Source organism: Dermacentor silvarum, chromosome 5, assembly GCF_013339745.2.
Source record: "Dermacentor silvarum isolate Dsil-2018 chromosome 5, BIME_Dsil_1.4, whole genome shotgun sequence".
Taxonomy (NCBI): Eukaryota; Metazoa; Arthropoda; class Arachnida; order Ixodida; family Ixodidae; genus Dermacentor; species Dermacentor silvarum.
The window spans coordinates 19,288,055-19,315,273 of NC_051158.1; the positions used below are offsets into that span (position 1 = coordinate 19,288,055).

General features: G+C 44.5%; 1 protein-coding gene across 3 annotated transcripts in view; it reads right to left on the reverse strand.

Moving 5' to 3' along the window:
• Positions 1 to 2,988: 2,988 nt before the first annotated feature.
• LOC119452989 (actin-related protein 2/3 complex subunit 1A-A) overlaps positions 2,989 to 27,219 on the reverse strand; it is a 43,697-nt gene continuing 19,466 nt past the window's right edge. For 2 of the 3 annotated variants that reach the window (XR_005192171.2, XR_007466981.1), the window contains exons 5-9: positions 25,033 to 25,142; positions 22,932 to 23,110; positions 20,695 to 20,796; positions 9,873 to 10,053; positions 2,989 to 8,637 (exon numbers count right to left, since the gene is read on the reverse strand). Coding sequence is in view for 1 of the 3 variants with exons in the window: in XM_037714956.2 (XP_037570884.1) it covers positions 8,599 to 8,637; positions 9,873 to 10,053; positions 17,587 to 17,599; positions 20,709 to 20,796; positions 22,932 to 23,110; positions 25,033 to 25,142 (610 nt within the window). In the remaining 2 variants the exon portion in view is untranslated. Of the gene's footprint in view, positions 8,638 to 9,872; positions 10,054 to 17,586; positions 17,600 to 20,694; positions 20,797 to 22,931; positions 23,111 to 25,032; positions 25,143 to 27,219 lie in introns of all 3 variants that reach the window. The other variant, XM_037714956.2, reaches the window with a different exon arrangement.

Here is a 27,219-nt window from a genome sequence, read left to right on the forward strand (position 1 = left end):
CCACTGTAATCCGTGGAGCCGCTTGGATTCCAGAAAGTATTACACAATTGGCGTCGCACATACAATCAGATTACAAATCAATCGCAAACCATGATAATCGAAAAAAGCGCGAACGAGACCAAACCAAGCAAACCAATTAACAACGCGAGCGAGAGCTGACGCGAGCAGACGATAGTACGAAACAAGCGGTCCGGCTGAGACCAGGGCGCGATCTTGTATGCGTTTCAAAATGGAACACGCGCACGTCACCGAAGGAGCCACTCTCATTGGTCTCCGCCAGTCTCCGCCGTTCGCGGCTCGCTCTTTCATCTTTCAATGAAAAATGATGGGAAAATGAGCGTGTGTTTTCTCTTTCATCTTTCGGCTGTAGTGCTTGTTCGCTAGGTTACGCCGTCGCCGACGTTCGCCCCAAGAACGGGCCATAAGAGCTGCTCTCTCTCTCTCTCTCTCTCTATATATATATATATATATATATATATAAGTAGCGCACCCAGGATCTCTGCCAGGGGGGGGGGTGTTGACAGTTTGCCAATACCATCTAAACAGCACTACTTTCGATTTCTTCAAGGGAAATTGTAAAAAAAAAATGCGCTTTTTGCGAGTGTGCAGACGATTGCGCATCTTACATCTTAGTTGCAGCACTCAAATGCGTACGGAAAGAAAAGGAGTTAAACAAAAAGGGGGGTTAAGTCGGCCTCAGGGGGGGGGGGGGTTACAACCCCCGAATCCCCCCCCCCGTCGGTGCGCCACTGATATATATATATATATATATATATATATATATATATATATATAATCACGCAAGTGTCGACGCTCAACAAGACAAGGTCGACGTAATTGCGCGTGAAAGACGATAAGATACGCAATGAGTGATTAATGAGCAATGATGGGGGAGGAGGAGGAGGGAAGGGCATTCTGGATATTTCTTCTTCAGCGATCTGTCTAACTTCACCGCGATGCACCAGAGTAACTCGTAGCATTTTCAACGCCTTACATTTCAAAAGATCGGTCGCATTTCAATAAAATTTATTTAGAAACCTCTAGGGTACCTCTAATAGCATACCTACGCATTTACGACAATTAGTCGTGACTTCCCCGCGGTACTTGATGGAACATGCGTGTCATTCGACGAACAACCTTTCTGACGTTAACTGAAACTCGTTGAAATTTGGCCGATCTTTTGAAATGTAGTTTTTATTGCAATTATGTGGACACTCCAGGCGCATTGTTGCCGTCGGCGTCGCCGTGATTTTCCGTATAAAGTCCAAGGGCGATAACACCGTCGCCGCGCGCCGTTTGCTGTATGTGCGAGAAAGCGTGCGACGGTGAGCCGACGATGGCGGCTCAATCTCGCGCGCGCAAGAGAGGAAAGCGGGGACGAAGCGCGCAGTCTTTCGTTGCGCGCAAGGCGCCCTGGGCGGGGGAGAGGGGGTCGGCGTTGTTTCCGGCTGCAACTGCGCACTTCGCGACCACGCGCAAGGGGAGCCGACGATCGCGGCTCAATTGAGCTCAATATCGAAAGAGGGGAGGCAGCGCGGGAGGGAGGGGAGGTGGCGTTCTACACCGGCACCAACTGCGTACTTTGCGCGCCTTGTCTTGAAAGCGATCTGTTGACGGCTCATATATACCTTTGTGCGTGCATGTGTTCTTACCGCTGTTTGCATTGAAGCAAGACAGCGAGGTCACTTCGGCCGCTGCTGCCGCCGCGCTTCCTCACGCCAGCGTTTTGACAGCGCGTGTCCGCAGTAATCGAGTGCGGCGTGTTCATGTTTGCCTGTGCGCGCCGACACCATGTTTCCGAGTTTATACGGCCGATAAATCTACTATGCTTACGTCGCATAGCTGCATGTGTACTTATTTGTCGCAATCAATGCTTCGCCATTCGGGCGAAACTGCGACTTTTTTTCCTGAAAATGCTGCCCATTGAGTTACGCTTGTTCATTGTGGCGTAGTTTGACAGATAGCTGAAAAGGCAATGACCACATTTTTTCCCCCTTAGATTTGAGCTGCGAGACCTTAATGGACTGTGGCAGAGTCCTGGGACCACAAAGGCCATTCCTGCGGGACACAGGCCTCACTGAGACTCTGTAAACTTGCAGGCAAGTGCATTTCACACAGGTGCATGTGTTGTTGTTCTCCGAATCTTTTCACCCCCCCCCCCCCTTTCACATGGAATAGCATGCCAAGCTTATTGCTGTGCTAACCTTTCCAGATAGCATTAATCTCCAGTTTCATTACATCAGTACACATTCAGTTTTCATCTCACTGTCTTCGCAAAGAATGTTTTTGCGTACTTCTTTAAATGCAAGAGATTGAAATACCGGCTAATGCATGCTGGTCAGGCACTTAAACCTTAAACCAGTATCTGGTACTATCAGGAGAAATTCAGAAAACAGGACTGCACCAGAAGAAAACTATCAGCCTACTTTGAACAGTCAATGCAACTTTCACTCAAATCCACTTTCATTCAAGTAAGTTCTGTGGCTCCTCAAGGGGTGGATCTGTGTTTCATGTGGGTTTGAATAGGGAAACTCTAGTCGGCCCTAAGCTGAAGTCTAATATTAAAGACATTCGCTGCTGCATGGGTCACAGGCTGGCGACAGGGATTATTCCCCCTGCTCACCTGTGCAAATGCAGGTCTTTCCTTTAATGAGAATGCGACATCACTGCAGAAAATCAATGCCAGTGATCCTTGTTACTTCCAAATGCGAGCGTGGTGGCAGCATATCTCTAGAGCTCAATAAAAATGCACGACTCATTGGGAGGTGGCGACCTACCTGAAAAATATGACACGTGACCCACCTGAAGGTCATGATGCACAATACTTGGGTCATCCAAAACTGCTGCCGCAGTAAACATGTTAAGCCGTCACAGCTGCTTGGTGCAGCAAAGTATCATTCTCACCTGGCTAATGTGTGTAGACCTCACAGACGATACAGCTGTGTAAACAAACAGGGGGGTCCCACTCACACCAGTAAGAGCCCGGAGAAGAAAGGCATGTGTTGTTTATTTGTCATTATCTTACAACCTCGAGACCAAGGTGTCCAGCTTGGAGGTACGACCATCAAAACATCCGAGATGCAGTTTTAAACAGTGCACAAAGAATCACAGATGCAGAACACCTGGAAGAATAAATAAGCAATTTGGCTGTTCTCACAGCCAACCATTTCAAGTCTGAAGCCTCAGCGACACTCTCAACAATTTATGCCACGAACAGTAAAGCTTTGACAGCATACGTCGCCATGGTAGTCAGCTTTCAACAGCGTAGCAGTGCATGTAATTTACAAGTTCATAGACTGTGCAAGCTAGCACTTTATAGCCAAAGTTTGCTGTTTCACAAAAATAATGTGCTGAAGCAATGTGTTCACTTACAAGCTACTGCAGTATGCTTCGCACTTGCCTTATTTCGCAAGAACTGTTCTAGCGACACCTTGGCCATACGTTAACAGCTCACAACTTCAGTTGCTTACCACATGCATACTAATGGAGCAGTTTGGATTCGGAATGTCTACAGCGACGAGGAAACTGCCTGAAATGTCAACAATTTTTCCTAACATTTTAAACCTATTGAGGTTCACTGATGTCGCACAACAATCACTATTCCTGTGGGCATTTCCTTTAGCAAGCTATATTTATAATGTGATCTTGACCAAATGCAGCATAGATTGTCACACAATCTAGTTAAAAAAATAAAAAGCTAAGTGCAATTGCAGTTGTTGTGTTCAAACCACAATGATGCAAGTCAAAATGACGATGTCTTGGCCACTATGCCATGCCACCAAATGTAACTCGCACCATTCACATGTCAAACGGAAACTGGTGGCAGTGACTCATAAAATTTAATTATCATTACAACCAAACACCTGTGCTTAAACAAAAAAGACAGACTGCATTTTTAATAGGTCATGTCGAAACATCATCTCCAGACTGAAAATTACACTAGAGAAAACACAAAAGTGGAGTACAAGGATGAAACAATTTTTTTTTAAATTATGGGGTTTTACGTGCAAAAACCACGATCTGATTATGAGGCACGCCGTAGTGGGGGACTCCGGAAATTTGGACCACCTGGGGTTCTTTAACTTGCACGTAAATCTAAGCACACGGGTGTTTTCGCATTTCGCCCCCATTGAAATGTGGCCGCCATGGCCGGGATTCGATCCCGCGACCTCGTGCTCAGCAGCCCAACACCATAGCCACTGAGCAACCACGGCGGGTAAGGATGAAACACTAGCATGGTGCGAAGTTCGCCATATTCTATTCCCTATGCGAGACAGGAACTATTTCATCCTAAATTTTATTTTCCTCTTATTCCCTGCTCATCATACTATGTGGGTTGAAGCAGCGCACTGACCAGGACAAGGCGGAGAGACTAGAATGCACGACGCACTCCGCCTTGTCTTGGTCAGTGCGCTGCTTCACCCACATGGTATGATGATTAGTCACCAACTCTCCCAACTTCCCATCTTTATTCACATCTTCCCTTACAGTAATATTTATTTATTAAATGCAGATCTGCATCAGATAACTCTATATCCAGAATTCCTGCTTCATTCTCAAAATTTGTATCACTTTTGGGTGCTTTTACCATGTGGTTCTTGGCCAATCTCCCAGAGTTAATTGCACTGAGGATCAACCAGCCAACCAACCAACCAGCAGCTTTAAAGGCACGGAGGCCACAGAAACCCAAGATAAAGAATAACCAAGCAGTGATCTTCCAAAGCTGCAGCTGGCCTTCTACTGTTTTGTCCATGCTGGGCACAGAGTGATAGGAGAAGGAAATGCCCACAATAACAAGTACTGTCGTGACAAAAGAAAACCATCGACCGTACAAAATATAAGAATGTAGCCATAATCTGCAGTGCAATACAAAACGACGAAAGAGACGAGGGTATTGCTGAGAATCCTCTGATGCCAGAAGAGCTGTAGTCATCTCAAGCGTCTATAACAGGCGAGAAAATGTGACAATTTGATTTAATATTAGCTGGGCAAATGCCAGCTGCTACACATTGCACAGTTACAACACAGCTTCCATCACGATGCACGCTTCATGTCATGCATAAAAATGAAGTTGCAGCCCTTGAGAATGCATCAAACTATACAATCACCCGGGGGCATATTCTCTGGCGATCACTTTCAACGATAGTGTCACTTTCGCAAGATTTTGAGAGACTCAGCCCACAAGTGCCAATGAGAGCTCCTTTTGCGTGTTTGCCCTGCCCACAACCAGCGCAGATTCTTGCAAAACGTTGCGAAAGTGATACTATTACCAAAAGTGATCACACAAGAATGCGACCCCAGATGTGACAAACCCATCAAATGTTTATGTTGTATTATGTTACTTAAAGTCGTACAGCAGTCCTATAGGACACATATTAGTGTTGCTGCAAAAAATGCACCGCGGATGATGGCCAGCAGTAATCCTGCTCTCTTATGTCTTGATGTGACAGCTAATTCTAGACTAGCCCTAGCAACGTACACATACTTGAGCACACTTCATGAAATAGTGATCCAGGGGAAGTAAACTTTGACAAAAGTCCTCAAATTGAATGTGACATGGCACTAGTGAGGAAGTTTCCGAGTGCCATTCCACTTCTATGAATTTGTGTCAATGACTGCTATATTGTACAAGATACTGCTACTGTTTTGAAAAAGATTGCAGAGGTGAACATGTCACTTGTGTTTTCATGTCAAGAACAACACATCGGAGCTACGCAAATTGCTCTCTACAATTTATGAATGATTGACAATCTGTTTTTTATCATGCATGTCCTACGTTCAAGTTTGATATATGTTCTTCAGATGTCTGGTTCTCATAGACTGCTTCAAAGCATCATTTTTCCCAGCAGAATAAGTAGAAGCTACATTCTCTCCCAGTGCTGAGCAACGCTCTATACATGTATATTCTGTTATTAGTTTTTCATGTCCAATATGCAAGATCATCCCCACAGCATATATACATATATCCTAATGACAGATGCCTTGCACTGACACCACTGTGTACTTTGCTGCAGTAAATCTGTGCAAGGATATACATTACTGTTTGCGTGTTTTACTTTTGCATTTCTGAGCAGAACTAGTAAGAAAAAGCATAAATGTTATCAGTTCCACAGTTGAGGGAAGTGTCCAATCACGAAGCATGTGATGACAGTTTAAGCAATCGGTGCCACTCAAACTGCAATGAATTACATGTCCAACTACAATGCATCAAAGCACCAAGCGAGCCTATAATTTGATCACAAAACTAGAGATGTCAACATAAAAAGCCATAAGCAAGGCAAACACCAGACCAAAAGCCAGCCCTGGGCGAATGTTCACACAACCTTTTCACTTGATACTAAATAAGGAAGGAATGAAAGAAAGCCTGCAATTCCACATGCTTACTGTGAACTTTGAAGTGATTTAATGAATTCAAATGGTTCATCTAGTGCACGCTCTTTTGTTCCATACACCCAGATACATTTCACACTGTTTGGTTTACAGCAGATTTGTGCTCTCCACTGATTGCTTAACGGTGGATTCACACAACAGTGCCAGTTGCCAATTTATACTACTGCAGATGGTGCATCACGTTGCGATATCGACAAGTTGTGGTAACCAATCTACATTCATAATTAAAGAAAGTCCGATTAACCTGGACCAGTATAATGTAAGAGCTCCTCTTATGCGATTCTATTCCTTTCTTGTCACTCACTGCTCACAACCGACTGATCTTGGTAATAACATAGGTGGAGTGTCACTTGGACCATTGGCAAAAAACAAAAAGGAAAAATCAAAATTGCTACATTACCTCTGCCCAGGGTGCCATTTGCTTTGTGATGCTGGCAGGTAGCAGACGTGAATTGATGGCAAGACAGAGCATTGCATCAGACAACTGAGGTCCTGTTCTTTTTAAAGGCAGCCACACGAGAATTGGGAGGCAGTGGCTTTCAGCCAGCACACCTCTCTTTTTCTAATCAATCTTGGTACAGGAGTTCCTGATGCAGCTGTCTAGAACTGCATTTTCCAGATTTTCTAACAGCAATTTGTCTTATTTTGTCTGCTCCTTCATCTCGATCATTCTATGCATTTTATTGGAAGGCAGCCTGCCGATTTGCTATTATGTCACGGATTCCTCAGCAAGCTCCTCCATCAGGAAGAACTTGCCCACTTCGTAGCAATCTCACCTTGCTCTGCAACATATGGTTCAATTGGAGTTTCAAGAAACGCTATGCTGCTTCTGCATCATCTTAAAATGTCTAATCATGGCACATTAGAACACTGGCATGAAACATTCTGCTTCATTGCAAAATGTACTGTCCTTAGTGCCTCCATAGAACTCATTAAACCTTTAACCCCCAATCCCAAGCTGTACTCATCACGAGAGGTTGTACCAGTATCACCAATGAAAAGTCAGACTCGTTCAGCCTCGACATTGTGCTGCTCCCACTGCCAAAGACGAGTTACAGTCGGCATTTAGGAAAAGTTAGCCTCAAGAGCAGCTTTTTTTTTTTTAAATGATTGTGTTAATTCCAGCCAGAAACCAATCAAGCAATGCATTTTCAGAATCAGAATGACACAGAAAAAATTATGACAACATAAAAAAAGTTTTGGAAACTTGGTTCATTTTTCTGGAATTCATTTGGGGGTTAAAATGGCCATCAAATGCAAACATCTGCACAAAGCTGTAGCAAAAATGACACACATATTGTTTCAGTAACCACATAAATGTTAACATTGTTTCCAGCACTAGATACCCAGTAAGAATTTTTGCTATGATTAAAACACTTTTCGCAATGAGATTTGGATTAGGGTACTCTGGAATGCACACTTAAGAATCCATCCTGGAACAGTGGGGGCATACATGACACACAGAGAATAGCCTGGCTGTAACAGTTTTTACAAAATATTTTGCCAGCACTAACACTGCTCAGACCATATCTTAGGCCCCTTTCTTTCTGTTATAACATGCAATTGTCTTTTTTTGTGGTACTTACTACTTATTTATTCAATATCACAAACAGCATCGAATTTTAGCCTACAAATAACAAAGAGGGGGAACAGTACTAGCATACTGCTTGCACTTTTTCTGCACTTGCTGGATCCAAATGTTTGAAACTGCAAAAACAGTTTTCATAAAATTGGAGGAGTGTGTCCTTCACACAATTCCCACAAATTATCTTGCATACACCGGGAAGATGGTGAAGGAAACAACTAGATTAGTGAGCGTTCAAAACATACTCTAGTGGGAAAAAAAAAAAGCAAAGAAGGGATGGAAAAAAAGAACTCACAGACAACAGTCACCAACAGCACAAATCGTTTCAGTAAACAATGTTCTCATTAAGTTACCGATTAAAAAAAAAAAAAGAACTCAACAACACAGCCCTCCCTTGATGCAGGTGTCTTGGGCAGAAGCGTGTCTGCATGGAAGCTGTCTGGTTTGGCTTGTCGTCCGCATGGAAGACACTGCCTCACTGTCGTGGACCACAAGGGTGTCGCTGTCCGCCCTCCGCCTTTCCGGCAGGGTCACGCGCACACTTCCTGTCCTTTGCCAACATTAGACCGGTAGAGTGGACCATTCCGGCCACATTCTTGGTCAGCTACTGCGATGACCGAAGGTCAGACAATGCGCATGCCTGCCATGGAGGACTGCAGAGTCTGCTTGGGGTCAAAAGAAAAAGAAAAAAAGAAAATCTTCATGAAGAATTGTGCACATTTGAACAGAGCAGAAACAAAACAAAGGCTGGATCAGCAACACACCACTGTTGGCATTAAAAATGATGACTTCATCTTTAGCGTGTTTCTATGATTGCACCAGTTTTCAAATTATGCCTTGAACACCTCAAGCAGTATTGCATGGGCTATTCAAATATTACATGTCATCAGTGAGTTATAAAATGAAACTTGTATTTAGAACACAAGTGCCAAACAACAGTAAGCATGCTCGAGATAAAAAATGTGCCTGAACAAAGGGCTAAAAATGTCTTTTTTTTTTTTTTTGCTTTGTTAGTGCTTGTTTCTAGAAATTCAATTTTTATTGTGGCGCTTAGCGTGATTTACACCAAGTCTTCTAACGCATGAGTGCTATGAAAATGAATACACTACTTTGGGCGATCTGTGCACTGAGGTTTTGAAGTGTGCAGCCTATGGAAGAGGTATATTTTCTTTTCTTTTTCCTAAATAGCACCGTGTTGCTGTACTGCTGCTTATGCACAAGGCAGATATTGGCGGGCTCCTTGGACATTTTTCGTTTCCGTGTTAAAAGTGTCAACATAAGGCAAAAGTTGAACCTCAGCCTTGTAGGCTAGCATTAAAATGTGGTTGAGAAGACATGCACTAGATGTTATAATTGCTTAATTTAAAATAGATTTCACAAAAAGTAGATTGAAGCATCACATGCAATTAGCACTCGAAAACTGGTTGCACAGGTTGAAAGACCATGCTGTATAAAAAGTGTGTTGACAGATGCATTATGGTCAAGGGTGCATTAGAAATGGGCAATACGTTAACTTCCCGACTATCTGATGCTCATTAAAAATCACATCGCAGGCAAGTCTGTACAGTTAGACAGCTGAACATGCCACGACTGCTTAGCTATTCATGCCTGTGCTTTCATTGTGCAGTGTGTTTGTGCACCATAAGCCTTATTGAGTGTCTGTAGGACTTGTTGAAACAATATCAATGACAATATCAATGACATAATGAAACAATATCAATGACATAAAAACAAATAAAGGCATTAATTATTTGCGGACAGGGCACAAGTGATGACATGAGATGACAGACTGCTTAGAAATAATGAATTAGGCAAAAGCACAATGTCATTGCAGCTGTCCTTTGACTGGTTCATGTGAAGCAGGCACGAAAAACAAAAGCCACCCCCCCCAACACACCTTCAGGTCCCACAGGATGAGCCTGCCATCCATGCCCTGGGTGCAGACACGTGATGCATTGTCCCGCTCGCCCTGCACCAGTGTCACCAGGGTGATGGCATTCTGGTGTGCCGTGTCCAGCAGGGTGTCACCCCGGCTCTCCATCGCATGCTTGTCCATGTTGAGGAACTTGCGCATGGCACTGCACACCACAGAGCACACGTGGTAAGACGGTGCCTCCCACGTCAACTTGCATAGCTTAACTCATGTTCGTGAAGAAGTGAAAACCCCTGGATAACTTTTACACGGCTGCAGCTGGTACCACTTTAACAATTTAATGGGAAAATTGGGTCTTAGACCAAACATTTAAGGTGTCAACTTCGAAGCCTTCGTTGTTCTAGGGTGCACTGAGCAATAAAGTTGGTCTTATTAGATTTCGTGAATCATGCAGAAGCCATTCATACTTTGCTTAGCGAAATTTGAGCAACATTTCTTATGCAAACATTTCTGAAACGTTTAGTAAAGGAAGGTTGCATAAAATTAGAAACAAATGAGATCAACAAAAATGAACCCCATATAAGAAATGGGCACATAAAATTACACAAATCCGCAGATTTCAGCACCAGAACTCAAACACTAAAGATTAAAAGAAAAAAAAAATGTTTGGCCCAAGACCACACTCCTCCTTTAATGCTTTGCACCAAATGCAACATTGCAGCAAACACATTTAGCTATGAAATAGCATTCAGCTGCAAACAAGAGGCAGCTGTAGTTATTTAAATGTAAGGCAGTTCCCTGACATTAAAATTATTAGGATAACACCTTCTAAAATCTCATATTAGCTCAAATGTTTAGCTGCACTCAACTGAAATTGCATAATTCTTCACATCTATGCTCCCAAAATGACATTTTACTACACTGGTACAACAGCTGCATACTATATAATAACTGATTGGAGTAAAAACCCAAACATGGTGACTTTGCACAGCTGTACAGACACCAGATGTTTAGTTCACCACTTACAGTCCGCTCCACTCAGACCAGCCGAGCTGCTCAGCCATTCAGCAGGAACGTTAGTGCACACGAATGCAACACTCATGCTGGCAGCTGAATGGAGAACCCTGACCCTTGCTCCGCTGCCGAGCCAATTGAGCGGAATGTCCAATTAACTCGGTCATTTTCCAGCCAAGCTGATTGCATATTGCTTGGATCTCTGGAAGGCGCACGTGCCTTAACTGAAACCAATGCAGTTCTCTACAGTGCCTGAGTGCGTGAAATGTAGGCGGAGCGAACCGTAAGCGACGCTCAGCTAAACCTGTCTTAGCACAGAAATGTGCAACACACACATGCAAACACACAGGCAAAACTTTCAGGGAGCGTGCCATATTGCCACACATGCACTGTTTTTTTTTGCCAGTGATCACTTCGACAAAATTATCATTGTTATTGGTCTCATGCAAGTGCTGCTTGTGTTGGAAACTTTGCGAATATTGTTGCTGATTTGATAGCAAGAAAGGCCTATCTAATCAGATTTTATGTGAGCACCACGCACAGCTCTGAAATATTCAGTGACACACATATAAATTGTGGATAGACATGAGCAGCAAGATTCGATTTAGCTATTAAAATTAATAGCGTGCCAAAACCACGATCTGATGATAAGGCCCATTATAGTGGAGATCTCCAGATTAATTTTGAGCACCTGGGCTTCATTTCACGTTCACCCAATGCATCGTACACGAATGTTCTTGCATTCCACCTGCATCGGAAAGAGGCCTCCACGGCCGAAATTGAACCCACGCCTTTGTGCACAGCAGTGCAATGTAGTAGCCACTGAGCTATCATGGCAGGCGATTTAGTAATCACGCTACTTCGCCCAATAAACAGTTTGATTTTCATATATACCTTTTCTGCTAATATTTCAGCCTCAGAACCGTCACTCCGTGAGTGACGGTTCTGAGGCAACCCACACGGTGAGCGGCGGTGGAAATGCCGCCCACCACTCCGGGTTGACCGGTGAGAATTTCCAATTCCCCCCCCCCCCGCGATCCTCGGGTGTTCCTTTATCACGTGGGGGAAGCTTACCCTGATGCAGAAAATCTGAGGCCATTTTTCCAGATCAATTTCAGAAATATCAGTTCAAGCTGATAGTGACTAGTTCAGGCAGTCAACAGAACACACATTGCTCGATTGAGGCACTGTGCCACGTCATGCAAAAATTAAAGTATCTCTGAAGGTGATCAATCAATATGGCACCTGGATGCCAACTTTTACTATCATGCAGCCTTAAATCAAAAATCAGCAATAGCCACAGGGCTCTTAAAAGCCAAACTAAACATGTTGTGATGTTTGTTAAATCAAGTGCACACAGACACCAAACAGGGGAGCAAACAAGGACAACTTAGCAAGTGTCATGGGAAGTGGAAGCTAGTGGACCCCAGTAGTTTAATATTCACACATATATAATTGCTCGACAAACGCTTGTGGCGTCATAGTGTTCATGTATCTCAAATATAGCCAGATGGATGTTGAAAGACAAGCCTGTCCTACCAGAGTATACCGATTATTGTAGCACATTCCTGAACTTGCGTTATTATTTGAGCATCATCGAGAATGTACCATGACACCCTGTAAATTGGGGACAGCATGGCAGCCATGTGATTCGATTTTGTAGCCACGAAGATGTACTTTGATTTAAGTTTTCCTGCCTGCCAGCACTTGGTACTGAACAATATAAATGCATTCAAATAGCAAAGCTATTGAACGTAATATTAAAATGTACAGGATTCAAATATCGAATTGGACCTCAAATTCCTTACTTTGTTTAAAAATGGAAAAAGAAACATGGAGAGATAGCAAATAAGACAGAGAGAAAAGATTTAATTTCCTTCATCATGCGCAGTGTAGAAATATGTTCATCTGTTCGCTTGTAAAAGAGTAAGAAGCAAACGTCCATTTCAATTCCCAGTTAAGGTACAGCAAACAATTCAAGTATTTGGTGGACCATATGCAGCAGTTTTATTGAATAACTGCTGTTATATGGAACAGCAGCTATAATTATGAAGTGTAGATTCAGCCATAAGCCAGACAGTAAAAAACATATCAATAAAAATTTAATTATGGGGTTTTATACCTGTGACACACGGGCAAAGTAAAGTGCACTTTGGCAACGCGCTGCTACACGAAAAAAAAAGTGCTCTTTAAAATTGATGGCCATGGCGATCGAGAGTCAGAGGGGAAAGCACATATTTGTTAATATAAATATGTGTGCACGAAAACAGTTTATTATTGTTAGAAGCAACATTTACAATCCACCTTTACAAGCGCCGGCAATGATGGCAACAGCAACAGTCAAAACGACTGCGCTGCCATTACCCGGTGTGGTCGTGAACAGCCTGAGAGCAAGAGTAGTTTTTTGGTGTTTTTTTTTTTTGCAATGTGGCACATTTTATTATCTTGTAATTTTAGCAATTTAAAACAATGTTATTAAAAATTACTTCCGACTCTTCCTTCAATAATACTTTACTTATTTTTTACTCATTGCTAACGAGGCTACACACTTTGCCGAACACACTCGCCGGTGAGTGTCGCTAAGCATTCCTGTGCAGGCAGCCTCCGAATGACACTAGCCGCAAAGTGCACTCAATGTGCACTTTACTTTGCCCGTGTGGCATGGATATTAGGTGCCAAAACCACAATGATTGTGAGGCACTCTGTAGTGCGGGACTCTGGATTAATTTTGACAACCTGGAGTTGCTTAATGCGCTCCTAAATATAAGCAGACAAACGTTTTTGCATTTCACCTTCACCAAAATGCTGCCGCTGTGGCGAGAATCAAACCTGTGAGCTCGAGCTCAGAAGCGTAACACCATACATAGCCATTGGGCTATCGCAACAGGTAGTCAAAAAAATTAAACATTCAATTTTCCTTTCAGATTCTAACCACAGGTATTAAACATGCCTTGAAAGCCTCCTATATTCACAAAGCCCTAATTTAAAACTACCGAGACAGGTGTGCTATTATTCATCCACATCGCACCAATGTCAATGCAAATTGGTCCTGCCAGTAGCCGTCAGTTTCTAAAAGGTTTTGCACTTATGTTTATAATTTTTGGGCTAGTTTGACAGAAAGAAAGATAGTGCATCATCCCAGTACACGTGTCAAACTGTTTCTGTCTGCTATCGCCATCTTGCATCTGTTGCCATTGACACATGTGCAGTGATGTCACACAGGCAGTGTACACGAATGCAGACATAGGTATGTGGCCTCCAGAATTTCTACGGCATGCATCAGGTGAATATTGAAGCCGACTTATTTTAAAATAAATCTAGTGTAGTGTTCCGTTTTTATTTGTACCGATCAACGGTATAAATGCCACTACAGGCATAGCACATACAAAGAATTCCTCTTGTCAAATTAATTCTGAATGCTAATTTACAAGGTTTACTATAACAATATTTCAAAAGAACAAATTATTTTTGGCAGTACTGAGAAATTTGTTATGCCAAGATGTCACTGTACAACTCCCTCCACTTTGGTGGAGTGGAGAAGGAGAAGAGCACATTTGGTAGAAACACTTAAATCAGTTTAGAACGCAAAACAATTTTTTTTTCAAACCTTTATTTGCATTAAATTTGCAATAATAAGGTGGCTATTAGAAGCAATCCTGAAGGTTAAAGTGCCATTTTTTAAATTTTGCGCCAAAACCCCAGTGCTGGTACATCAATCAGTGTGACATCATGGATTTCAAAGTATTTTTTCCTACTTTGGCCGTAGTGGCATATTAAAGTTCTTGAAACTTGTTAACACTTTCAGAATCCAAAATAGTCCGCCTTTACCAACAAAAAACGAACTAGGACTGAGTGGGCACTATCAAAATCCAATGACACAGTGACGTGGTGCAGAAACTGCAAGGTGGCGTTGCGACCTGCAGTGGTGGTCCAGCCAGTTTAAGAACGGGAGCAATTTTTGGAGCAGGAAAAAGGCTGTTTTGTAGCAATTTAGGAGCAGCCACATTAGCATTTTGTAGCAGTTCTGTAGCACAAAATTTTGTGTTTCGGATCAGTTGGAGCAGGAGAAAAGCAAGTGCATGACATTTGGTGCGGCTTAACTACTACACAATAGTTAAGTACGTCTTTAGAGGAAATGGGCACAAGCAAGACAGACTGACAGACATTTAGCTCGCGTGCCCAGAGCAGAAAATGTTGCAAACAGACTTTATCCGCCAATGTAAATAGCACTTGTAGACTACTGAGAATAGTTTTATGCAATCAGACATAATACAACATCGACTAGAAATGCAGAAAAACAATTTTGTGCAACAACAATGCCTAAGCGCGGGCCCGAGGAGTCGACACTTCATGTGCTTGGTCGCGCAGTCCGAAGTGCTGATGCACGAAATGTCTAGCCGTGGGCTCGAGGAGTTGACGATAGATGTGCTTAGTCGCGCAGCCCCAAGTTCCAATGCGCGAAATGCCTAGCCGCGGGCTCGAGGAGTCGATGCTTGATGTGCTTAGTCGCGCAGTCACAAGTGCTGATGCGCGAAATGCTTAGCCGCGCAGTCCCAAGTGCCAATGCGCGAAATGCCTAGTCGCGGGCTCTAGGAGTCGATGCTCGATGTGTTTAGTCGCGAATGCCGAAACATAGAGTGCTGAAAGGCTTAACTGCGTGTCCGATCGAGGATTCCGTGCGTGAAGCTTGGTCGCGAAGTCCGCGTTGCCGATGCTCGGAATGCTTAGCCTCGGCTCTGTCCATAAATGGAGGGATCGGCCACGCTACTGTGATGTCCACGTAGCGCCTAAGGCAAAGGTGGTGCTTTGGTGCACTTGGCGCAAGTTTGTCACATGTAAGAGGTCGCCTGTGGCAAGAAAAGAAGACGATGAAGATCGTGGAGCGTTCCGATCGGCGCGAGCGCTCGAGGCACGTGAACCGAGGTGTAATCCGCGAGGGAGAAGCATCGAAGCAGTATTATCGACGTGGCTCTTGAGCTGGAAGGTCGCTTCGTCAGCCATGCTCTGACGATGGGAGAGCGGAGGACCCGGCCACGAAGCTCGTGAAGCTGGCAAGGCCCAGGTGTAGCTTTAGTCCTCGGAGACGTCCGGGCGAAGCTCCTGGGACCGGCTGCTGCTGCTCACGGTGGTTCCGGTCTTCTTCTCAAGAATCCCTCTTCCCCGGCCAAGCCGATCGACGTAGGGCGAAGAACACTTCGCGAAGCCTAACCCGTCAAGTGACACGTGAGCGGCGGCTACCAGGGCACCAGCCACGTACTCGCTCAGGTCAACGGAGCCACGAGGCGTCGGCACTTACGGCACCCGCAACGCTTCGGACGAGCCCGACGTGGACTCAACAAGAACTCCACACCGACAGTCCGTAAGAACCCGCACTTCCATATTGCGACGCAGTTAGGCCGGGGCCAGGGTGGCCAGACTTTGAAGAGTCAGCGCTAAGACTGACGTAGAGACTCTAAGACAGAGTTAGGCTCCGAGATAGATTATTTTCTGGTAGTTTTGTATTTAGTCAGTTTTGTATTTTCTATTGAGTGAGCATTTTTGGCTGAGTTATGGTTTTAGTGTTGTGTGCCTTGTGCTTTTACCGTCCCTGTATATATTAAATCCTTGTTTGCTGTGCTGCCAGCCGTGTCTCTCCTCCATCGAGAGTAGCGCATGTACGCAACTCTCCGGCTCCCAAGTAGAAGGTGACAAAGTTGCACTTCGGTGGGCCAAGCAAGGCACAGACAAGTAGAATTGTAGCAAAATGGCGCAAATGGCACAGTTGGACCACCACTGCACCTGTGTCTTGTTTATTTAAATGTTTTTTATGGCTTATTCAGGCTCCTCTCATAGCAAAAGTGGCTTTGTTGGTATCCTAAACAGGCCACCTTATCTGTCCCTTTAATGTTTCTGTAAGGACTTCCATGGTCCTGACAAAACACCTTCAAGGACTCTGGCAACATTATGTTCAATAGCTTGAAAACAAACCATCGCTGTCAACGATTGAGCGGGCATTTTTTAAATATTTCATTGCACGCTAACGATAAAAGGACAAGATGAAGGCTTAAAGAATAAAGTTAAAAGAAATGCCCCCAACCATCACAAAACTGTGGTGGCTCAACTTTCGGGTGACACTCTACTTTTGTCCATATATGCACACTAACTCCACAAGATACAGCCAAAAACAAGGATTCAAGAATTTTTAAGCACTACATAAAATTTCTTGACACCTCAAGAGCGCCACTTTGATATTAGGGTGTCTTCAAGGACCACTACGAACCTTGTGTGTATCAGGGGAGTGGGCTGTTATCGCAGCACACCAGAGGTGATGTCCACATCTTCCTAGACAATACCAAAGCACTGCCACACCACTTGCAAAGCTAGAGGCTACCACACAGAGGAGAAGTGTGCAGGCAAGGGACAATCGTGTTAGTCTTGGCTACTCCATTCTAGAAGCGTTATCAGGTGTGCCTCGCGGGTGAACCGATCGAGCCTCTTTCCCACCACACAGGAGTTGCTCACATACGCAGCTGGGCTGATAACTTCGGGGTCGTCATCTGTTGAGTCGTGCTGGCTGCTTCCGGAGGTTACCACATTAACGCTGTGCACGACAGAGGAGACAAGTCCCACGTCAGCACTGCCCACATCACGTGGCACGAAACAGGAGCTCCGAATACACAAATACAAAAAGCTCACCACAGAACATCATGGGCAGCCAGAAAGCACTTCTTTTTCCTTTCAATACACAACTCCAATAACTTGCAGCACACGACAATGGCACAAAAAGAGCGACAAACACATACAGTGCTGAAGTTTTTGCATCTGTGCATATTTTTTTTGGTCCCATTGTCATGAAGTTACTGACCATGAAACAACAACTAGCCTCTAGGTCTTGTTACCAACCTTTCTCTTAAGGACGAGCAGCAATGCTCATAATGACAACATCAGGTCTGTAAACGTCAAAGCCAGTCAGTCACAGGGTTACGTCTCCCAATGCAGCAGACTCTGGGAAATGTCACTTCAGCAGCTGTTTTCTTTTTACCCAGTCTCCAGTGGCATCCCTCCTTTACGAGGCAGCATAAAAGCCATATCTGTAAACACTTGGATCTCTAAAATTTGTAAAATATTGTCGCTGCCCCAGAGACTAGTAATGTGCTGGTCTGTCAAAACAAATGACTCCACATGCTCATTCACTCGTTGAATACAAGTGTCCACCCGCACGAATGCACTGAATTAAGGACCACAGCAGCTCTGCCTTGCGCTGTTTCTGCTACCTCGGTGATTCACTGAATTCTAAACAGCAGCAGCTCTACTGTGGAGCATTACGCATAAACACTTGCAAAGACTGTTGCAAGTCAACACAAGCTTAAACAGAAGGTGGTGAATGCTCGTCCAGCTGCCACAAGTGCAACGGCTGCAGTGCTGCTCAACCCAGAACATACATTTATTCTAAAGTGGCCATGGCTGTCACAAATTTCTTCCACATGCAGTTGAATGTCGATATAATGAAGCGAATATAGTCGAACTTCAATATAACGAAGTTGTACTTGCAGCAAAAAGCTTCGTTATATCGCAAAGTTTCAACAGTAAAAATTATTTCAAAAATTCGTAGAACATTCCTTGTGGATAGTATCTTGTCAGTAATCACTTATAAACAAATCCCAAGAAGGTCGGGCCATAGCAACGCGGTTATGACTGCCAGCGCACGTGGTGCAGATTGCACCGAGAGCAATGCATCGGTGTGGCTCACAACATCCGAGATTAGCGTGTTGCATCGCGCAACGTTGTAAATCTTAGACGCCATGCATGGCTGACCGCGCTTAGTGCCCGCAGCCGTCATCAGACGGCGCCCTCAAATTATAAAAACAGAAGTGGAAAAAGATAGCGACGCGAGAAAAAATAATGTGGCAGTTTCACCACAAAGGCGAAGCATTGATGGCGATAGCAAAGATAACTACATGAAGCAAGGTTCATAGTTTAATTGGTGTCACGCTTAATGACCAATAACACTCGCTGTTGCAACGCGATTAAACGCTGCGCACCACGCCCCGGAAAGTTGAGATTACGCGACCGCGAACGCTAGAAGCACGGGAAAAAATGGGCACGTAAGACACCAACCACCTCGGCTCGGCCTTTGCGCTTGCCGAAGATTACCTCCAAGATATGGCGTGTGACCCGCATGTGGACAGCTATGCGCAATTACAGCAAGGATAGAGGAGAGGAGACGCGAGCGCTAGGAGAAGAAGACAGATAGGTGCACGTCCCTTGCCCCCCCTCTAGCGTGTGCTTGATCACATAATTGCGCGCTTGCCCCTTCCCCACCTCCCTTGTGCTGAAGAAATCTTCAGCTCTCGTGTTTCTCCGAGCTGTTTGTTAGCCTAGTTGGTGTTTGCTGAAGGACACGTTTGTTGCCGTAACTAAAGGGACACTAAAAGGAAAAATGATTTTTCTGTATCAGTAGATTAGCCTTCCACAATACTGAAAACACAACTCTTACCGCGAAAAGACGTTGGTAAGGTAGAAAGAAGCGGAAAAAAAAAAAAGCAAAGCAAGACGAGTGGCGACGCCACCTTGAAGTTCCTGCACCAGCTTACCGTGACATGGATTATGACAGCGTCTTCTAGGTCCCAGTTAATTCTTTAGCGGTAAAGATTAATTACATTGTGTTCTAAAGGAGCCCAAGACTGAATATGGCAAGTGTCGTGAACATTTACTTAACCAACGTGGCCCAAATACGAAAAATTACTTTAGAAGCCGTGACGTCGTACTGAAGTACTGGCGTTGAGGTTTCCGCACACAATTAAAAAAAATTAACTTTGAGCTTCATTTTCTTTTCCAATAATTGACCTATTGCAGTTTAATTGACAGCAGAGTTTTCAAAGAATACTTCATCAGTCTAAGTTGATTTATTGTTTTGCTTTAGTGTCCCTTTAAGACGCACACAAAAGGACGAAACATAGCCACCCGTGCTGTTGTCTGTGTTTCTTTTGTGTTTCTTATTCTGCTGCAAAAACCATGTCTCTCCGAGCACTCCAAGCTACCACGCGCCCCGCGGCCTCTGCAAGTTGTTGCGCGACAAATGGTGCAGCGCTGTTTTCTGCACACTGTGTCGCAGCACGCGCACTTTGACACCGTTTTTGCCATTCGAACTTTGCATGCGGAACTTTGTCCTCAGCCGATATTTTATATTTTGTTAGATTTACAGCCACACAGGCTCCAATTACATGCCTGAAATGGCCAAAAACTTTGTTAAATCGAGACTGTGTCACGAAATTGTTTCGCTACATTGCAGAAAAAAAAAAAAATTAAAATACACAGATTTTAATAGAACTAAGATCGGGAAATAAAAATAGTTTGTTTCATCGTGAATTTCATTAAATCAAGGTTCGTTATATCAAGGTTTGACTGCATAAAATTTTTCTAACCAATACTAGTGTGTAATAAATATCGGCCCCAAAAAAGATATTTTCGTGTTGGATGCCACTTCATTTCATGAGGTTCGAGAAATAGCAACTTGTTTCATAAGGTATAGCCAAGACCAAGCACAATGTATTGCTGCAGCTGCTGTGCAAGTTGCCGCTCGGAACATTCCCTCATCATACGCAGCGGCCATCGCTATGCTCATGTTGGCTCAACATCTAGCTTTGTTGCCGACCTCACATTACAGCACACCTTGAGGTAAGCTCTTAAGGTTTAGTCTGCTGCATAGACAAACTGCAGTGCTGTTCAGGGCTGCCCTTTCTCAACCCTCTGACACTTGGGCACTCTTAATGCCAAAGTGGTGAAAGGCATAAAGTCAGTTAGGGAAAGGCATAGGTCAGTGAAATTTCAGCAGCACAAAGCTTGCTCTCACCTGACACCATCCACCTTCCTTGCGCTGCGATTTGTCCAGTTTGTCAACAAAGCTTAGCTGGCCATTGCTGTACTCGTACACCATGGGGTAGCAGTCATAACCCTAAGGTGAGAAGAGCAAGAATGCTGCTCAGACAATGCAACTTAATAATAGGCATTGCACTGCTAGGCTAGTTGGCCAGTCTCGACAGGAAACAAATAAGTGCAATAACATAGCACTGGTGCGAACTCGCGACTAAATTTTATTCCAGGAACAGTGTGCAGAATGCACAGCACAACACCCGAAACAGTGAGAGGATATACAGCAGACTTCCGTTAATTCGATCTCAATCGAAAGTCCCGGCCAGCGCCCATCGATGTCTATCGGCCCAAACTTTCATTATTTCGATCCTAACATTGGCTTTTCACGGATAATTCAAACTTGAACAGTCAACATACACACCCCTGACCCCTATGGTGACACTTATAGTAACCAACCCCTTTACTGGCAGCATCTTTCTCAGCACAGCTTAGGGGACAGTGAATACGTTGAACACAGGTCATCTCCCGTCGAAAAAGCCTACCGTGAAATTCCGAGCAAGCACCCCCACCCCCGATTTGCGCCCTTATCACACATCGTGCCCAGACAACACTGGCCTGCCAGGTCGAGTCCACGAAAATCAGTTTCTGTGGTTTCTTTCCTTTTTTTTTTTTTTTTTTTGTGGGAGTGGAGGCGGTCTGCAGTTCGTGGACCGCCGGCTGACGTCGAGATCTGCCTGTCACACAGTACAGAGGATTTCCCTGCGACATAACGATGTGGCCACTCAATGACAGAGGAGTGGTCGTGGTTACGCTCTGGCGTCGCTGCCAGCTTCACTCCTGCTGATGACTCGCCGCCGAAATCGTCGCTAGGCCTTTTCCGGCTCACTCTGAATCTGTAGCAGACAGCTTTTAAGAACGAACCACCGATCAACGCTTCCAAGCTGTAATGTTTTCTTACCATTATTTCCGGTTTACCCTCACCTCGCAATAATTTCACATGAAGAAGAAAACATGCTGACATTTGCAGCGCCGCCAGCTGCGATGCAAGCATGGCCGAGCCGCGGTTGCCATGCACTGCAGCTGAACTTGTATCACAATTCTTCTTAAGGGCTAAATGTATGTCCGTGGAAATAGTTTTTAATAAAATGAACATTACTCGTCACTTTACTCCAGTGGACATCATTCTGCCTGGAATAGAAGCTGCATAACCAATGCTCGGGTCGCCGGTCGTGGCGGTGCAGCGGCGATGCGCTATTTCTGCAGTTATTTCGATGGTTTTGAGAGTTACAGCACTAAGAAATCTTTGACTTAATAAAGTTCATGTTAAATGACATTTGAAATCCATGCCCACTGCGCATTTTTTTATTTCTGGCGGGAAAATTTTGTCGTTGCCATCTTGAATTTTGGTGCTGTTCCGGAATGCCCGCCCTCCCTCACTTTTTTTAGTCGCGCACGAGGGGCTCGCTCGGAATTTCACAGCATATCTGGTCTGCTCTAGGAAGATTTTCAAGCAATAACTGTAGCTCACCATGTCCAATAGCGGTATTTGCCTGATTCTAACGAGCGCCTTTTCCTCCCCATAAAAATTACACCCTAAACCCAGTTTTGGGTGTTTATATGCTTTGCCAAATAACACGGCTGTATTGCAGTGAAGCTGACTTTAGGAACCCGACCGCCACTGAGCAACACATATCAGCGACATAGATAATATAATTGTACAGCTCTTGCATGGCTGAAGTGCAATCGTAATGCCAAGACCTTTGCAGAATGGCGGCATGCCGCAGTAGCTTCCGAAGTTTACGCTTCCGGCCGACTAGAACGCTTTGCTCTGGTGTGCAGAATACAGTCATGTCCAGCTGGCAGTAAAGTATATCACAAGCTCTCTAATCAAAAGTGGCGGCTGCGCTTGCAGTTTCGAAATGAAAACTAGGTGATCGGAAACGGGTGCCGTATTGAAATAGCTACACGACGCCGCATTTTGTTCCTTAGATGGACATTTATAATGAAAGTTAGCAGATAGGTGCGGGAACGCACCGGGAACAAAAATGACACTGAAAATCTGGTGTAAAGGGCACTATGTATATGGAAAAGCTAAAACTACTGTTACTTGAACACAGTCCACAATTGAGACAAGAATTGCTAAATTGTCACTATAACAGCAGGCAGGACAAGGCCTCACTACCAAGGTGTGCATGACAGGAAGGAATGGGCACTCACGGCCACCAGCAGCCTCGTGGGAGAGATCCAGAGACAGGAGAGGAATGGCAGGTATGGGGTGCGCACGCAAGTGATGGCCTGCCCCCGCTGGGCATCCGCGACGCACACGCTCGAGTCGTGGCCAACCCAGGCCAACCGGGTGCCATCCCCCGAGAAGCACACCGAGTGCACCCAGCCAACTGCAACAAGACACCAAGGTTGTGGTACGTGTACACTACGGCACACTGTTAAGAAGAAATACCAAGTCAGTATTCCGAGACTTACTACAGCCGAGCTTTGACACGAAGGCCTCGGCAATAATTCTTTACCAATAGTACAGCCACCGACTGACGATTCAGATACTGGTAATTCAGACACTGGTAATTTAGACATGCTTAGTTATTTGGACAGCTCCGTGGCACTGCCACTGGCCCCATAGACTTCATGTGTAACGACGATTAAAATTTTGGTCACCTTACAGCACGTCGTGCGATAATTTGGACTTTGACTGCACGACCAGTGTGCCAATTTGGACACCGAGTTTAGCAGAAATAGAGATTATTTCGTTTTGATATGTTGCTGGCATGGTCGTCGGACATGCCACCGGGGCCACTTCAAAACTGAAACTAGCAAAGCGTGGTGGATCTAGTAGCCGCCAACCATACCCAAACCTCAGGACAAGCCAAGCCACAAGTCGCAAAGGCTGCATTTGTGATTTGTCGTGCGAGCTCTGTTCTGCTCTTATAGTCCACTGCTCGTGGCCAGCTGATCCCGCTGACAACACGGGTGAAGCGTTGCTCTGACCACTGACGAAGCGTTAAAAGTGCGAAAAGGAATATATAGCATAAAATGCATCACTAGGAAATCATGGCCACGAACTGTCTAGGACAAAGGGAAGCATATGTGCACGTAGCAACGCATTAACTTGTGCTGTATTTTCAGATGATCCCCTTGTGAAGATACTGTCACTTTCGCAATATTTTGCGTGACTAGCACCAGCCGTATTGACGGACGGCAGCGTTTGTGCACTATAATATTATAGCGTGCTTGGCATTGCGCCAAAGATGCTGCAACTCATACACACCGCTGCGTACTCCACTAGTCACGCGAAATTGAAGGTATCCCTGAAAGTAACAATCCAAGAACACGGTACCCCTTTTTCGGCCACTTGTGGAATAAAGTCACTTATTTTAAGGCAAATCTGGTATTTCGGATTCGCAACTACTTGCATTTTTGGCAGTCCTCGAGGAGTTCAAGTTATCTGTCGGCGACTGTATAGGTCTCTACAATGCGTAGCACCAACTTCTTTCCCCGTAAGAAGTTGATGATGTGTTTACATTATGCAGACTTGAATGCTAATTAGGTTTTCCCTTATTACCGGACCATATTGTACCTGCTGCTGTCAGGTGATAGCTTTACAAGTGATTCTCGCTTATGTCAGTATAATACCTATAGGCGATGTCCACATTACAACTTTCCAGCAACAGCTCCCAGAGATTAATAGAAACCAATGAGAACATAGCATCGAAAGAAGAAAAAATCTACAATGGCTCTTTGTTGGCACCATGGCTTCCTCGCAGTAGTAAAATGGACCTAAAAGTAGTGGGCAAGCATTTCAGTTTTATTAAGCGCTGTCCCACTTTATTATGGTACAACAATTTTCTGTGTGTGCATCAAGTTACATGGCCTTGAGATGGTGGCTTTCTACCACTGAAAATGCATGTTGCGCCATAATCTCAAATGCCACGTTTTCGGCACACTACAGCGTCAACATCTGTCCTCAGAAAAGTGGAACACGCTGCATGTAATCTTAAATGCACAAAAAGGCCAGGTTCGCTCCTTTAAATTGAATTTAGGTGTCAGAGGTGTGACTACTTTAGATCCAACTCCAAAACATACATTAGTAATCACCTTATCAGGGCAATGATAACGAGACAGCAGGCACTGAAAGCAACGGTTGAAGGAATGTCCAGTGTATTTCTGGACACCACCTATTTTCCCGGAGATGCAGGTACTTTACAGAATTGCAAAACGGTGCTTGGTTTACTGATGGACCCACTTTGCCCTAAGTATGTTACTGTGCCACAACCAATGCACAATGTGCCCACATGCACACACTTACTGCCACTGGCAGACAGTTCAGCCACTAGACTGCCAAACGAGGTGGTCTTGTCGTTCCAGGGTGTCGGCTCAGGAGCAGTGTCCACCTCCTTGATGTATGCAGAGAACACCCTGCACCCACGGGCACCAAGGGCAACAGTCACAAGAAAAAGCATAACATCAAAAACAGCAGGAGAAGACAGAACTTTCTCTTTTCACTGCACACTGTTCCATAGTGAAATAAAACGAACACTCGCCAAGGAAATACATCTATTGGAAAATAAAACTTGACGTTTCGAGTCCAGTACGGGACCCTTGATCACACTGTTCCAGAAGCCATGCTCAAAAGAAATTTTTCGTTTTTTGCATTCATGCCTTCACTTCCATTTGGTGCACCTATAAAGGAACCTCAATGTAACGAACACAGACGCAACAACTTATTGGATATAACAAAGTAGATCCAGAGTTTGGTTGGCCATGCTTTACTTTGATGCTTATTCTACTGCCATAACGAAAGCGAAAATGCAAGGTCTGAGACAATGTTGGTTATAGCAAAGCAAATATTGGCATGCGTGTTTTGAATAACGATTTGGCTAGCCAGCAGCCAGCAAGCAAACGTGCCGATAGGTGTGATCACACCAATCGCACAGTCACGCACCAGTGCCAGTACAAAGCGCGTGTGTAATTTATGTGCAATGTATTTGCGCGGCAAGCCACCTATGGGCCATCACACTCAAATGGAGACCCTTTACTGGCCTGTCCGAGGCATCATATATTTTTTCATTTCTTTCGCATCGAACCAATCGTGAAGTTTTGTTTTCTGATGTTCTCAGCACTTAGGCTTATAACGAATATTGCATATAACGACGGTACTATTACCATGTCAGATGTGACTGTTATAAAAAGTTTTGACTCTATACGCATGGCCATCTATTGTGTAATAAACCCTACAACTGTGAACGGGTAACTGTGTTTTGTCTTTCAGCAGCCTTCAGTCATAATTGTGCAGAGACTCATTGTAGTGACAGGCACATGTGAACACCAAAGCACTTCTGCTTGCTCTTCTATGTATCAACGCACTAGGAATACTGTAGTATTTACTTGCGTAATGCCCGCACATTTCTTTTCTGGATTCTTTACTGTGCGCGGCCCTTACACCAGGCAGGCTTATGGCTACTCACTGAAGTCACAAACTACTCTTGGATTGCTATGCAAAATAACACCACTGGCGAATGACTACGACACATTTACAGCCACCAACGATTTTGTCGTGGAAATGTCCGACTAATCGAGCAGTTCGAAAAAAATTATGCGATGGCAAAATTATTTACTTGGTTTTTAGAGCGCCAGCACAGCAAAAAATTCGTTTGCAGTGGTCCATTAAAATAAAATTTACTTTACGTTTCGTGATTGATGAGGCTGCGGTTGCATGTCGTGTTCACCCATCTCACAGCCCGACATGCGTCGTGGGCTGTCGCAAAGTGCAGATATGGTGCACACTATCTTTACTTCACGGCACTGCCAGTTAAGGCTGCTGTACAAAATCAGCTTGAAGCTTTCTCGGTATATTATGTCCACATGCGAAATTACACTGTTTCGTCTGGTAAGCGCACACACGAATGCAGCAGTTGCCAGCAGATCACCCGCAGACCCAAACTTCACTTACGCGCATGATCTCATGTCCAATGGTTGATGTGGCCTACTGGTACAAACATTTTAAGAGCCAACTTCCCACAATAGCGTGCTGCCCACCACACCTGCCATCTAGGCCTAACCAGCAACGCTTTGTCGGAGTCGGCGACCAAAAGTGTGCAATACAGTGATGATCATTGGCAGGACGAGGGCCATCTAGTAACAACTTGTGGAAATAAACCAGCATGCAGGTATGCACGTGAGGCTTACCAAAACTTTTTTTTTCTCAATTTTCCCACTCCAAAGTGGGAGTGCGGGCATTACACATGGGAAGGCTTTACACGACTAAATACCGTATGTACCTGTCCCCCCATATTTATTCAGCCACCTCCACCTCTTTCACCAAATGTGTACCTGTCAATCAACCTGCTAACTTAAAAATTCGAATAAATCCTGCAACATGACAACGGGAAGTATACAACGCATTTTTTTTAGTATGCCCCAGGCACGCACCTTTTGTGAGATACCACATAGGCACTCTATTAACGATTGTTTACCTTTGGACACAGCACACAAA